This window comes from Sylvia atricapilla, chromosome 2 (assembly GCF_009819655.1).
Source record: "Sylvia atricapilla isolate bSylAtr1 chromosome 2, bSylAtr1.pri, whole genome shotgun sequence".
Taxonomy (NCBI): domain Eukaryota; kingdom Metazoa; phylum Chordata; class Aves; order Passeriformes; family Sylviidae; genus Sylvia; species Sylvia atricapilla.
Genome location: NC_089141.1, coordinates 25532736 through 25545414, shown reverse-complemented (window position 1 = coordinate 25545414; position 12679 = coordinate 25532736). Strand labels below are relative to the sequence as shown.

The 12679-nt window shown below is 41.4% G+C and overlaps 1 protein-coding gene across 2 annotated transcripts in view; it reads right to left on the bottom strand.

Moving 5' to 3' along the window:
- Positions 1-10886, bottom strand: part of CRACR2A (calcium release activated channel regulator 2A) — a 55566-nt gene extending 44680 nt beyond the window's left edge. For both annotated transcript variants that reach the window (XR_010746083.1, XM_066341049.1), the window contains exons 1-2: positions 10782-10886; positions 1157-1395 (exon numbers count right to left, since the gene is read on the bottom strand). Coding sequence is in view for 1 of the 2 variants with exons in the window: in XM_066341049.1 (XP_066197146.1) it covers positions 1157-1324 (168 nt within the window). In the remaining variant the exon portion in view is untranslated. The remainder of the gene's footprint in view (positions 1-1156; positions 1396-10781) is intronic.
- Positions 10887-12679: the final 1793 nt, after the last annotated feature.

Genomic DNA, 12679 nt, shown 5'->3' with positions numbered 1-12679 from the left:
CCATTCAGTTTTTAGAAAGACTGTCAAACTGTAATCTATTAAACTCTCTGTGGCTTCGGATTTACCAAAAACTACCACTGACAATATATTTGGTTTTTTGCATTCAGTTACTTCAGTGAGATAATGTAGATTGGCAAAGCCTACAGCAGAACAAGCATCCACATTCCTCTCTTTATTCAACTTTGTATAATTAACAAAATCATCAGAAAACTCAGCAACACAACTGCAAAGAAAGCTCTTGAGAGCCACCAAACCAAGAAGTTTACTTAGGAGGTTTTTGCTTTTCCAGAATAGGTAGTTAAAGTTGTTTCAACTGTGTTTTCATACATACAGACATCTTTGTTTCTGATGATAGGGAAAGTTTCTAAATTTTCTGTTGGATGCTTTCTTTAGTAGTAGATCATGATGAATTTGTTTTGATCCTGTTCCCCAATTCTGTTTGATCCATAAGTACTGAAGTAGAAATGGATTAACACAAATTATGATTTGCACGTCAAGCATGAGTACATTCCTGTTTTCTGCCACATACTGGTTCAAATCATCTTACTACTTTTGCAATCTGCCACAGTCACATTTTCAAAAGCTTTTGTTATATATAGCTGCTTTTCCTCATCAGCATATTCAGCAAATCTGATTTTGGGCCGTAAAACAAATTAAGCACAATTTCCTAAGATCGCTGCCAACACTGAATAATGCTAAAAATACTGTTCCTCTATACTTCCTACACATATATGATCCAGCTAAGGGTTCACCATTGTCTGACAGGGAAGCCACAGTAATAGACTTTATTTACACAATTTTGCTGAAAAAAAAAAGGATAAATTGTCCAACTGAATACACTCCTGACACTGTGGCAAATTGCAAAATAATTAATTTAATGGTGTTGCAATGTTTTTCAACAAGAATAGAATTGAATTCCTGGGGCATCTTTTTAAATTTAATTTACTTTGATTTTTCACTTTTTTGTTGCTTTCTCTGTGAGAAAATGTGCAAGTGTTATGTAAGACTTCAAAAATATTATTTTTAATCCCACTTATCTCTTTAAAGTCATGAGGAGGGTGTTAACATTTTTTACTCTCAATTAATCAGTCCCAACTCATTAAGGGCTTTAGAAGCTTCTCTCATTGTGTATTTCACATAACCAATTTTGTTTTACCTGCATGTCTTGGCGAGTGACGAAGCCTTTGCCTTCCAGATCACAGATCTGAAAGAACTCTTGTGCTTTTCCCAACACAGTTAGTTCTGGGTCTTGTTCTCCAGTCCTGCTCCTCTCCGCATCTCCTGGCTGCACAGGACTGGCACAGTCTCCTTTTATTCTGTCCATGGTTACAATCTCAGCTCAGGAATATCCTGGGATGCTGCTGTTCCATTTATCCATAAATTCTGATCTGAAGCCTGCACATGGAAAAAATTAAGGAAAAAAGCAAATCAGACCCTCTTAATGATGCTTGTCACAATCTCTTAGCAACCATCTCTTTCATTAGGCACCAAAGTTTAGAAGAAGAAAAACTTTTTGAAAATTCCTACCCTTGATGGGCTGCACTAAAGACATTGCAAACGGGATGATGAGCAAGGAAGTGGAGTCTGAGGGAAGGAGAAGACAAAACTAGCTCTGAAAGGGAATCTCAAACCAAAGTCAGCCAGTTTGACAAGAAATACAGACAATCAATCAACACAAACAAGAGAACACAAGAAATACAAGTAACAGCAAGAGTAATTTAAAGTCACTACAACTTGACTTCATACATTTGTCTTCAATGTGTAGTTCTTACCTAAGTAGGTCTACCTAAAGTGGGCACAAATTTGTCTGAAAATTTTTAACAGAACAAAGGATTTTGTAAGGCGTTTGACTAATATAAGAGAATATAGCCTAATTTTGATCCAGTATGACTGGCACAACCTGGAACAACTCCACAGAGATCAATGAAAATTGATTAAATGTGGAACTTATGTTGTCTTCAGAGCAAAGACCTCAGCACTGCAAGGATGTGAAGGTAGAATATGAGAAAGTAAGACCTTAGGCTTGTCTGTGCAGCCTCTTAAAGGCTCTGATCACACAGACAGAGCAACTCAGACTATTTTACTCTCTGCTTAAGCTCAAATCTGGAACTCTTGGAACTCAGCATCTTCTAAGAACTTCACAGAACTCACACAGCTTCCCATGACAAAGTGATTTCTCTAATAGCCATGTGCCAGGCAGGTGGACTTCCCACATTGCATGTAAGTATAAATTTATACTGCAAACAGGCCACTGACTTCAAATCAAACTAAGATTTTTGTGAGAAAATAACCCAGCCCCTCAAACCATGTGACAAAAATTTGCAAACATATGTAATTTTCCTCTCTTTCACAACTCTAATCATCCCAGGACTGTTCTAATACTTTCCAAAACTGAAATAACTTTGGCTACATGGCCAAAGAACCTGTCAGAATCTTCCTAAGCAGCATTACAAGCAGGAGAAGAAAAAACATTCTGAGAGAACCCAAGGGATGTCTAAACCCAGAATCATGTCACCTTAAGACACTCCTCCCTCAGAATGGGTCTTGCTTGAATTTTAATGCACAGCTGCCAGGGATGCCTAATAAACCCCAGGACCTCTCTGCTGGGGCAAGCCACACTCCACACCCTAGAGGCACCAAAGCCTGCCAGAGTACCTGTGCCAGCAGCCCTGGACAACTAACAAGGCTAGAAAATGCTGTCATGGGGAATTCTGGTCACACATAACAGGGGGCTTTTGCCTATTACAGCTGCCTGAACAGCTGTAATCTCTTTCTCTTATCAGGAAAATTTCTAGCCCAGAAAGTCTGACCAACATTCAGCAATTGGGAAGATACACAAAGGAAAAGTCACTCCATAATTGCCCTGTTTCTTAATCCCTTCCACAGCATTTCCAACAACAGTCTTAAAAACAGTATATGACCCAGATGAATCTTTGCTCTCGCTATATATAGCCACCCACAAGTGGATCAGATGGAAAGCCACAATCAAACCACACTGGTGTAATAGTCTGGATAAAATTGTCCTTTCATACTGCCTTTACACACCTGAACCTCCATTACTCCAATGCAGCTCGCTCCTGGCTGACACCCATCTATGAGGCAACAAACCAGCCCTCAGTTTCAACTTAGCAATGACACTAACTTAAAAACAGGTTTTAAAACACCAAAAAACCAACGGGACAAGCACAGTTTAAAGACAGTCTTGACAAGATCTGGCCCAGATTTAAAATGCATTGGTTTGTTTTGTTTGAGGGGTTTTTGTTTGGTTGGTTGGGTTGGTTTGGGGTTTTTTGTGTTTTGTTGGGGTTTTTGGGGAGGTTTTTTGGGTTGTTTTGTTGGGTTTTTTCCAGCAACTTCTCAGAAGGCCACGACTTCAGGAACAGGGCAAGCTAGTCAAAATAGTAAGTGCTGCTAGTGCCTGCCTCTGCACAGTCCATTAGACTTCCTTAGGAAAAACAGAAAAACTATGCAAGGAATAGATAGCCCATTGAAAGTGAAAGAACAGAAAAACAGAAACCGATTAAAAATGGAGGAACGAAAAGGCACTTTGATAAAGCTGTTTGCAGACAGCAAACATCACCATGCTTTCTAAATACTTCCATACCACAAAATGAAATCACATGCATCATGAGAGGCTTGCCTTTTTATAAGTTGCCCCACCTTTTGCAGATATCATAAAAACTTGCTACACAGCAAGTGTCTTCAGTACAGCAGAAAATTAAATTAGAGCACCTGCAAAAACTCTTAATCCTTATGGCAGCTTCTAAAGCTGATAAAGTTCATCATAATTCCTACAGTGTCCTGATACTTTGCAAATGCTGGTAATAACACGACAGATTAAAACTACAATTTGTCCCACATGGTTGAATCAGCACTCAGTAATTACCTCAAGGCCAGTTTCAAATAACATAGCCAGTTCCATTCACTCATCTATCTCCTTTAGAAAATGAATGGCTTACAAAATCAATTCTATTACGACCTTTGATTTCCATTCTTTTAGTTACAAACACACTTCACAATGCAAAATAGGTCATATCATGACCTCATGCAAACAAGCATAGTTCCAAATACTAAACAAGGATGGGTGATTTAGGAGGTTTCTGTTCATTAATCATGAGGTAAATTTTTGACGGGCCTGCAAAAGGCAGGTCACTGTTAATATTCCAAAAGGCATTTTCATAATTTCCAGTCAGGTCTATTGCAAATCACCAAACTTCAGAAGTACAGAGCAATGCTGAGCCACAGATTTCACAAGTCATGATGTGTGACAACCTCATTCTCCCTAACTGTGATAGTTAAAAACCTAAAGAGCTGTTTTGCCTGCCCTCATATCCCTTCAGTTTTTAGGTTTCAGTGAAATATTTGTCTTGGCATGTGTCTCTACAGGTACAAATTTTCTGCAGCACACTCCAAAACATATCATCAGCTGAAAAATATAGTAAGCTTACTTAATACCAAGGTCACCTTAGATTTATCCAAAACACTGTTATGAGAGAGCACTTACGTCTTACACTACAAAACAAAAAATAGATTGCATGCTTTTTCTACAAGAAATATTTATTTCCTACAACCAAATAATCTTTTTTAAAATAACCCACAGCTGCAGTGTAGCATGTCTGACGCATGAACAGGCACCTCTTCAGAAATAACTGAATGTCAATGTTGGTTATCTTTCAGCACTGTGCTGAAAAGCTCCTAAAACTAAGATGCTTCACCACAAGGAAGTCATTCTGTTTGCCATTGCTCTTCCCTGCTTTTGAACAAGTATTTGTCCAGTTAGACAGTGAACTCTCTTGTAGAATCCTTCCAATTTAAACTGGAAAGTTATAGTTTATTTAATTCAATTAAGGCCAAGTGGTCCATCAAGGAAGACTCAATAAAAGCAGGACCTACAGAGAATTACAGGAACGACTGCTAAGACCAAAGAGAGCACAATAACCAAGCTCAAGTATATGAAATTTTCTAGGTACAGGACTGGAGAAAAACAGTCCCTGTGCACATAATACAATCCACAAGACGCAAACATGCCAGACAAGCTGGAAAACCCACCCAAGGATAAAGAAGGTGGAGCACTGAACCCCCGGCTGCAAGGGCAGTGCAGTTCTGCCATCATGGAAGAGCAGACCAAATACAAATCTGCAAATAATGGCAGAGGAGATCGCTCCTGAGAAAGATTACTAGATCCAGTGTTAGCTCTACCCATTTAAAAAAAGATTCCGTGACCATCCAATGTAAAAATTCAGGTCCCGCTCTTAAAACAACTAACAGAGATACAAGGTTGTGTGCTCAAGAAAACACCTGTTTTTCTCAACTATCACTTAGACAATTAACCTTTAAGCTCTCATGAAAACATTACAAAGCTTGGCCTAACCATATGGACACCTAGACACGACCGGATGAAAAGAAGGGGACATTCATTCCTCCAGTTTCCGCTTTTCAAGTGAAAACGAGCAAGTAAGAAAATCTTGTGATGAAAGGTATCATCAAAGCCTCTTCCACACAGCCTGAATTAATTTCTCTCATGATGTCCACGATCTCTCAAGACTCTTCCTCTTAGGAGATTGTACACCATGGAGTGGGCATGGGGAGTGTAACTCTGGAGGGAGAGATCTAAGGCAGGCTAGAGTTCCTATGAGGGGGGACCACAAGAAGATAGTCTGGAACAAATGGGTCATGCAAATCATTTCAGAGAAGTAGCAAAGACAACAGAGGAATCCTACATCCACTGGCCTGTAAAACGAAAAACTAAGTCATATAGAAATTCCTTTCGTGTAAGTAGATTTGTGTGAGAGAACCAAATTCCATTTAGAATCTGTCTCAACAGACTGTTCAGATTCAGTCTTAACAGATACTCTCCAGCCAGACCTGATTAACTTTCAAAGATTAAGGGAACCATTAGAATCACCTGCTTTGCTCTCTGCAAGCTTAAAGCTTCATTTATACCACAACAAGGTTTTAAGAGTCTATAAAATTACTTCAAATTTATTTCAAAGTAAGGGAGCTCAGAAGAAGTCAAGGAGGAAAAAGACGTGGGAGAAGATATTGCGTGTAATACATACATCAATGTCATATAAATGAAATTTCTCCTTTTTGGAAGATTACTGGTTAAGGAAAAAAAAAACCAAAACAAACCTTAAAGCTAAAGAAGAAGGATAAAAATCCAGATTATATATTTGAAGCAGTGTCTCAACGATATTAACTGTGAAACAGAAGAAAAACAGAAAATATGCTTGAAGTGATTAAGCACTGAGGATTCCAAAACAGATAGCCAAAGACTTTGGACACAGACCACTTACTTACTCCCCACTGGGCATTTGTCCCTACATGAATCCACAAATACATATGCTGGGAAAAAAACAATGTCAGTTCTGCGCACTGTGGTGAAGAATTTTGCGACTCTGACTGGTGAACATGTCTTCATTAGACTTTTATTTTTAACATTTGCATCCAAGCAACTAGTTTTCACTGGGCTTGTCAAAAAATTTTCTTCTCCTGAAGGCCAGCTACCCCAGAGGAAGAGGAAGACAAAAGATCTCCTGGATGGCTTCTTGCTGGCCTCTATGGAAGTAGTAAATAAAACTTATTATGTATTAAAATTCAGATGCCCAAAGTAAGCAGGCATATTCATTTAGTCCCCATCCTGCTCTTAAATGTGAAAACACTAATGAAAAACAACTAACAGGATATTTATTGCCTAAATCTAAGCAGCTCTTAGGGGTGCATACTAAAAAGGCAGGATGAAGTTAAAATGGGCCTGCTAAGTTCTGCCTTGAGAAGTAAAGCTACTCTAGGTAATGATTTTAGCAGAAATACATCTTTTCCTCTTGCTTCGTTGCTTTGGATGCTTCCTTTTTAATGTATTTAAGAAGTCAAAAGCTAAGAGCTGCCTGGAAATGCAAACTTCTTATAGAGGGCCACTGAACTTATGGGCAGTAATCATCATGGAAATCACAGTTGCAGAATAATCACAAGATATCGTCAGAACTGAGAGCACCCCGCCTGTAGTCTCTGCAGGGTTAAGACCTGTTGTCTCCTGTCTCTCCTTCTGCTCTTTTTTGCATTATTCAAGAAAATTGATTACAAGAAGAACTCTTCCCCCTGCCCCTTGTTCCTGGCCTGCCTGCTGGTTCCAAGAACCTTGTATCTTCAGAAACCCTTGACCTACACAATACCTGAGCAGGATGGTGGTACAAATATGCATGAGAATCTGAGTGGGTGCTCTCCTCACTAAGTCTGTCTTTACGTCTCTAAATTGCCAATAAATCTTTACTGTATACAAATGCATCTTGGCCAGTTATTATTTTGGGCTAAAACTCTGGCTAACATTTATGGCTGCAGCATGAGGTTTTATAGATGTCAGCATGTAAACTGGACAGACACTGGCACTTACAGAACTTGTATCAGATCTACCTAGAACTATTCTACTGTTATTTTGACTGATTTCTAAAACATATTTTTTTTTTTTATTCGGGGATGTAAAAACTGTTGTTAGGAAGGACCATCTTACAACATATGCAACACATTCTAAATGTAGTGAAGTCAAAACTGAGCTGAGTCCATCTGACTGCAAAGAATCACAGGCATTTATGTTGGAAAATGCCTCTAAGCACAATTTATTGTGCTGCATTGTTCCAAGTACTGAAATTAAATGTGATTAACTATATTGATAACAGCATTATATTAGTAAGTGGTGTAACATGACGTTCTGGCAGGAGATATTGCCAATTCACATGGGCTGTTCCATTTGTAGACAAATTACTTGCAATGGAAATCCCCTTCCCCTGAAGTAAAGATCTGGAAAAAAATGTTAAATAGTGTATATACTCCTTTTAATTGTCTTATCTTTCAAGTTTTCCTAATGACTCACTGCTAAATGGAGCTACTTTCAGCTGGTGAAATCAGGTTGACAAGAACATCTTTAAAGTACACCATTTTCACAAAAAAAAAAAAAAAAACCTTGAAATATTCTGCCTCCTCCAAAAGTCCTTGCTAAAAATGTAGCGTCTGAAAAAAAACCAAGACCTTTTATCTGCCTGAAAACTAACAACAACTTGGCTTGAAGTCTAAAATACACTCTCTATTTCTAGTTTTTCAACAAATGTTACATCTTTAACCTGAGTTAAAGGATTTTGACATGCAAATTAAATATTCTCTTCAAACAGGAATTAATTTTTCATGGAAAAAACATTAGTCGAAAATTTCAGTCTACTCCACCATGGACCTTGGAGGACCAAGTTAAGGCAGATTCCACTAGAAGAGAGAGAGACATATTCTAAGTGTTTCCTTAGTCATTTGGCCCTTGGTTTGAAGCCGGTTGGCACGAATTTTTGTCTTCAAAACCTTCAGAATTTCTAAAACTACGAACTTACCCTGGGAAAACACCTTCACCTGAGTCAGCAGGACAAGCTCTACGGGGCAAGAGCATGTCAGTGGAGCACAGGAATATTTAATTTGCTAGTCCATTGTTTTTCCACTGCAAAAAGTAATGGTAAAACACGATACTAAAAGAGTCATATTTTCCTATATGCAGAACAAGATAACCTTCATCCTATCTGCTCTGCAAAGCTCACTCCCAAGGCCTTGGAAACACATATAAACAAATCTACTTATCTATGTTTGATTAGAAGGCTTGGTGTACTTCATCCTGTTCAGTTCTACAAAAAACGTCTTGCTATGCAAACAACTGAAAATGCATCACCACAAATTCTTAACTGGATTTTAATTCACTATTGTTTTTGAATAGAGATACAACTTCCACTTTCTCTGTGAGCCAATTACTCAGAAAGTTTTCTTTACAACTGTGAGGATCCTTGACTTCATTTATGCTGCTCTTCAATTAATGGAAGTTCCCAGCAAGATCCTTCACTTTCCTTGACACCCCCTCTGTGAAACTGAGGAATAAGACAGATCCAAAAATCTTTAAACCCAGCTTCAGACACAGACATCCTGGTACTTCTGCACGGATTAGGTCATGAACAGTGGAATCAATAATGTTTTTACATCAAGTTTAACTTGAACTGACTAAATCTGCACTTTTCAACAGGAGAAATAAAACCCTATAGATGTGTCACTACCAATTTACACGTTGGGATTATATGTTCATATATATTTAGACTGCAAATTAGCAAGCAGTGGAGAGGAAATCAGGGCATACTACTATATTCTTTACTCCTCCATTTATCCACCATTTACCCACCTAAAAAAATTATGATGTGATATCATTTGTCAGTGAACAGAAATGGGAGGAAAAGAGAGACTTGTTAGAAACAGCACATTCATCCTGTGGTCTGAAGAAACCACAAACAAAGCTTGTAGAGTGATGCTCTTAAGTGCATTTATTTCTGCTACTTGTTCTAGTCCACCACTAGATAAGAGGAAAGGAGGGGGCAGAGATAGTTCACAAGGAGCCAAACATATCTCATTCATTTCAGCAGCAGAGAACTTGAGTCTCTGAGAGCTGGCAGACCATGAGACTGTAAACTATTAACTGCCCAAATCTTGTTTGCTACTTAATCCATTTATAGAAATGAATCTGCCTTTCTGTACCTCAGACTCTGACTCTTGATTTCTTTTCTTGATTTCATGAAAGATGAGAATCTAGTTTAGAGAAGACCAACATTTAATTTTCACTCTTGTACTTTTGGGTGTAATGGTTCCCTTTTGATCTGCACAATTACTGAAGCTCAAATATGGGGACCTAAGAGTTCTTAGAAGAACAACCCACAGAAAACCAATAAATTTTTACCCATGCATCAGAATAATTCACATATTCTAAAAAGAAAAGTGAAACTAAGCTGAAAACTACTGTTGAAAACCACAAAGTTGCAACTAAGAAAATAGAAGAGTGCATTAAATTAGCCAAAGTGTTCCAGGGGGATTTCACCATTCTCCCAATTGTGACACTACCCACGTTTCACTACATGCAGTCATTCTACTGGTATGTATTAAGAAATCTATCATCCTGGTAGCAGTACAGTTCTTTTATAACTGTCATTTACAGTCATCATAAGCCTTCAGGATCACGAAAGACAGAAAACTAAATCAGAGATCACATAAGTGCTACAGCAGAGTAAGAGTGACACCAAACTATTGCAGGGGGACACAGGAATCCTTTCGACAACCACCAAGAACAGCACTGCCTTCCTCAACAAGCACCTGGCTGGCCTCAAGGCAGCGACAAACTCAATTGTCTTCTGTGTCTGCAGGGAAGCGAAAACCAGCGGGGCAGCCCCTGAGGTGGCGGGGCCACGCAGGGATTTCTCCCCGACAGCGTCTGTCAGCCTCGGCACGGAGCTGCTACACGAGGCACGACGACTCCCCGGCCCTTTCGGGCACCACCTTTGGGAAACATTCCGCCTGTGGGAGGAGTCCCGGCAGCCGCAGCCCCGGCCCCGAGCTGTGGCCCCGCGGCGGGAGCGGCCCCATCGGTGCGGCGTTCGCCGCCGACGGCACTGCGGCACCGCGGGGCTGCTCCAGCCTGGCTGGGGGCCGCTTCCCACCTCCTCCCGCCACCTCCCCGCCTGGCAGCGAGCCCAGGGAAGGGCAAGGGCAGTGCCCCCCGCCGCCGCCACCCTGCCCTCGGGGAGGGAGCGCGTTCCGTGCCGCCTGCCGGGCCCGCGGACCCCGCGCAGGAAGCGCGGCTTGCGCACGGCGGGGCTCGCTCGGGACACCGGGGCTCTCCCCGCAGGAGCGGCGGCCGCGGGTGTCTCCCCCCGGGAGCACGGTCCGGCCGGGCACGGACCTCGCCGTCCCCTGGCCCGCCTCCCCCGGCCCCGACTCACCTCCCGCCGGCCCGGCCGGCGCTCCCCGGGCTGGAAGCGAGACCGCGGAAAGGCTGAAAACACTTTCCTAACTTTGTTTTGAGCACGGGTGACATAACCGGGTGAGGCGGGCTGTGCCCCAGGGGCGGGACGGCCGGCCCGGCCTCTCCCTCCCTCCCTACCTGCAGCCGGAGCCCGGTTGCCCCGCCCGGTCTCACCTCACCTCGGGCAAGAGCGACTCGCCCTCGGCGAGATCAGAGAGCCAGGCGGAGGCGAGGAGGGGGAGCCTTCCCTGGTCCCTCTTGCAGCCAGGACGGTGTGCGCGATGCTTTTCCAGGGTAAGGGTACGGGAAACCTAAAAGGGTCAGGGCAGGAAGGTTTGGAAAAGCACCGGAACGCCCATTCACAGCAAGGTCCTAAGCGGTGACCAGTCCAAATGGACCTGCTAGGATCTCCCCACCTTGTCATCCCGAACTCTCCAAGCTCTGTTTGCAGAAGGTGGCAGCAGGAGACAGAATTGGTTCACATTCGATTCAAATATCTCACTTAGCCCAAAGTAAATTTTGAAAAATACCCGCTTCTGGGATCAGGTTTTCCAAGTAGTTCTAGAATAAGAGAAAAAACTTTGACGTAATTCCATCACCTGGGAGTAAGGTCTCCCAACTGCAGGAGAGCTTCTAGGGGCACAGTGCCCAAAGAAGGCTTTACCTTCCTCTTCCTGATCAGGTGATTTGGTTGCAGACACATCTGTAACATCGACCACACTGATCTGTCCTTGTGTCCTTGCTCTCCACGGGCTCAACAACTGTCCCAAGGTAAAGCTCCACATACCCAAGGCACTCCTTTTCACAACATACAAGCCCTCCTACTTGCCTTCCCAATCCATCTTTCCTGAACAGCCTGTAACCCTTCAGGCTTATCTCCCAAAGTAAGCTACAATCCCAGAGCTGTGGTAAATAGCAAATGTTGCAGCTACAAGGGGGAATATGAGGAAGACCAGCAGGAAGTCTGCCAGATACAGGCACACACATAAGCCTGATAAAACTACTTAAAAAGCACTACAAGTAATCATTTTAAGCAGTTATTGAACATCGAGTTGATTATGTGCTTTTAACTAGGATGGCTTCTGCAAAGGGAAATATTACTTCACTCATTACAATGATTGACTGTAGGCTCAAACAAGGCAAGCTTGAGTGCGGATTTACCATGCGGTAAAGTGCTACTTGATAGTTACTGCTCATATCCATGCTCTGTAAAAAAGGCAAATATTTGAAATTTGATTACTACAGCAGCTGCTTTGTATGTACTGTGGGTGAAAAAAGGCACACAGGTACTTATCATGAAATCATCAGCATGCTGAATAGCTATAATACTTTTCACATGCTGACTTGACTCAGCCTAAATTTTCTATTTAATCTTTTGCTAAGTGAGTAAAATATTGGTTAAAAGACAGAACTGCCTTTCTTTTAAAGGTGTGGATAATCTCACAACATTCTTTCAGAGAAAGACAGGCATGCTATCAGCCACAAGGTACTAGACATAATTCAAAAGCTTGTGAAGAAACTGAAGACAGCATGTAGAAAGTTTCAGAACAGCAGAAAATTTGTGACATGCACAGAGAAAAAAGCTCACTGAAAAATAGCATTTGCAGACTTAGTGGTAACTTTTGTGTATTAAGACTCCAGGGAATATATCTTAAAATTGAACAGTGCTTAGGTATCTTGTTGCAACCAGTCATTCCATTTTCTTCCTTACCATTCAGTATGAGGCAGTTCAGACTTTCCAGTTTCTGTAGGGAAGAAAATTGTGGGACCTACTAAGCAATAGTAGAAGAGCTTGTCAATTAAATTTTCTAGATCTTGTCTGGACAGCTACTGCTGTTCTTACATATATCTGTGAATACTTTGGAGTATAACCTT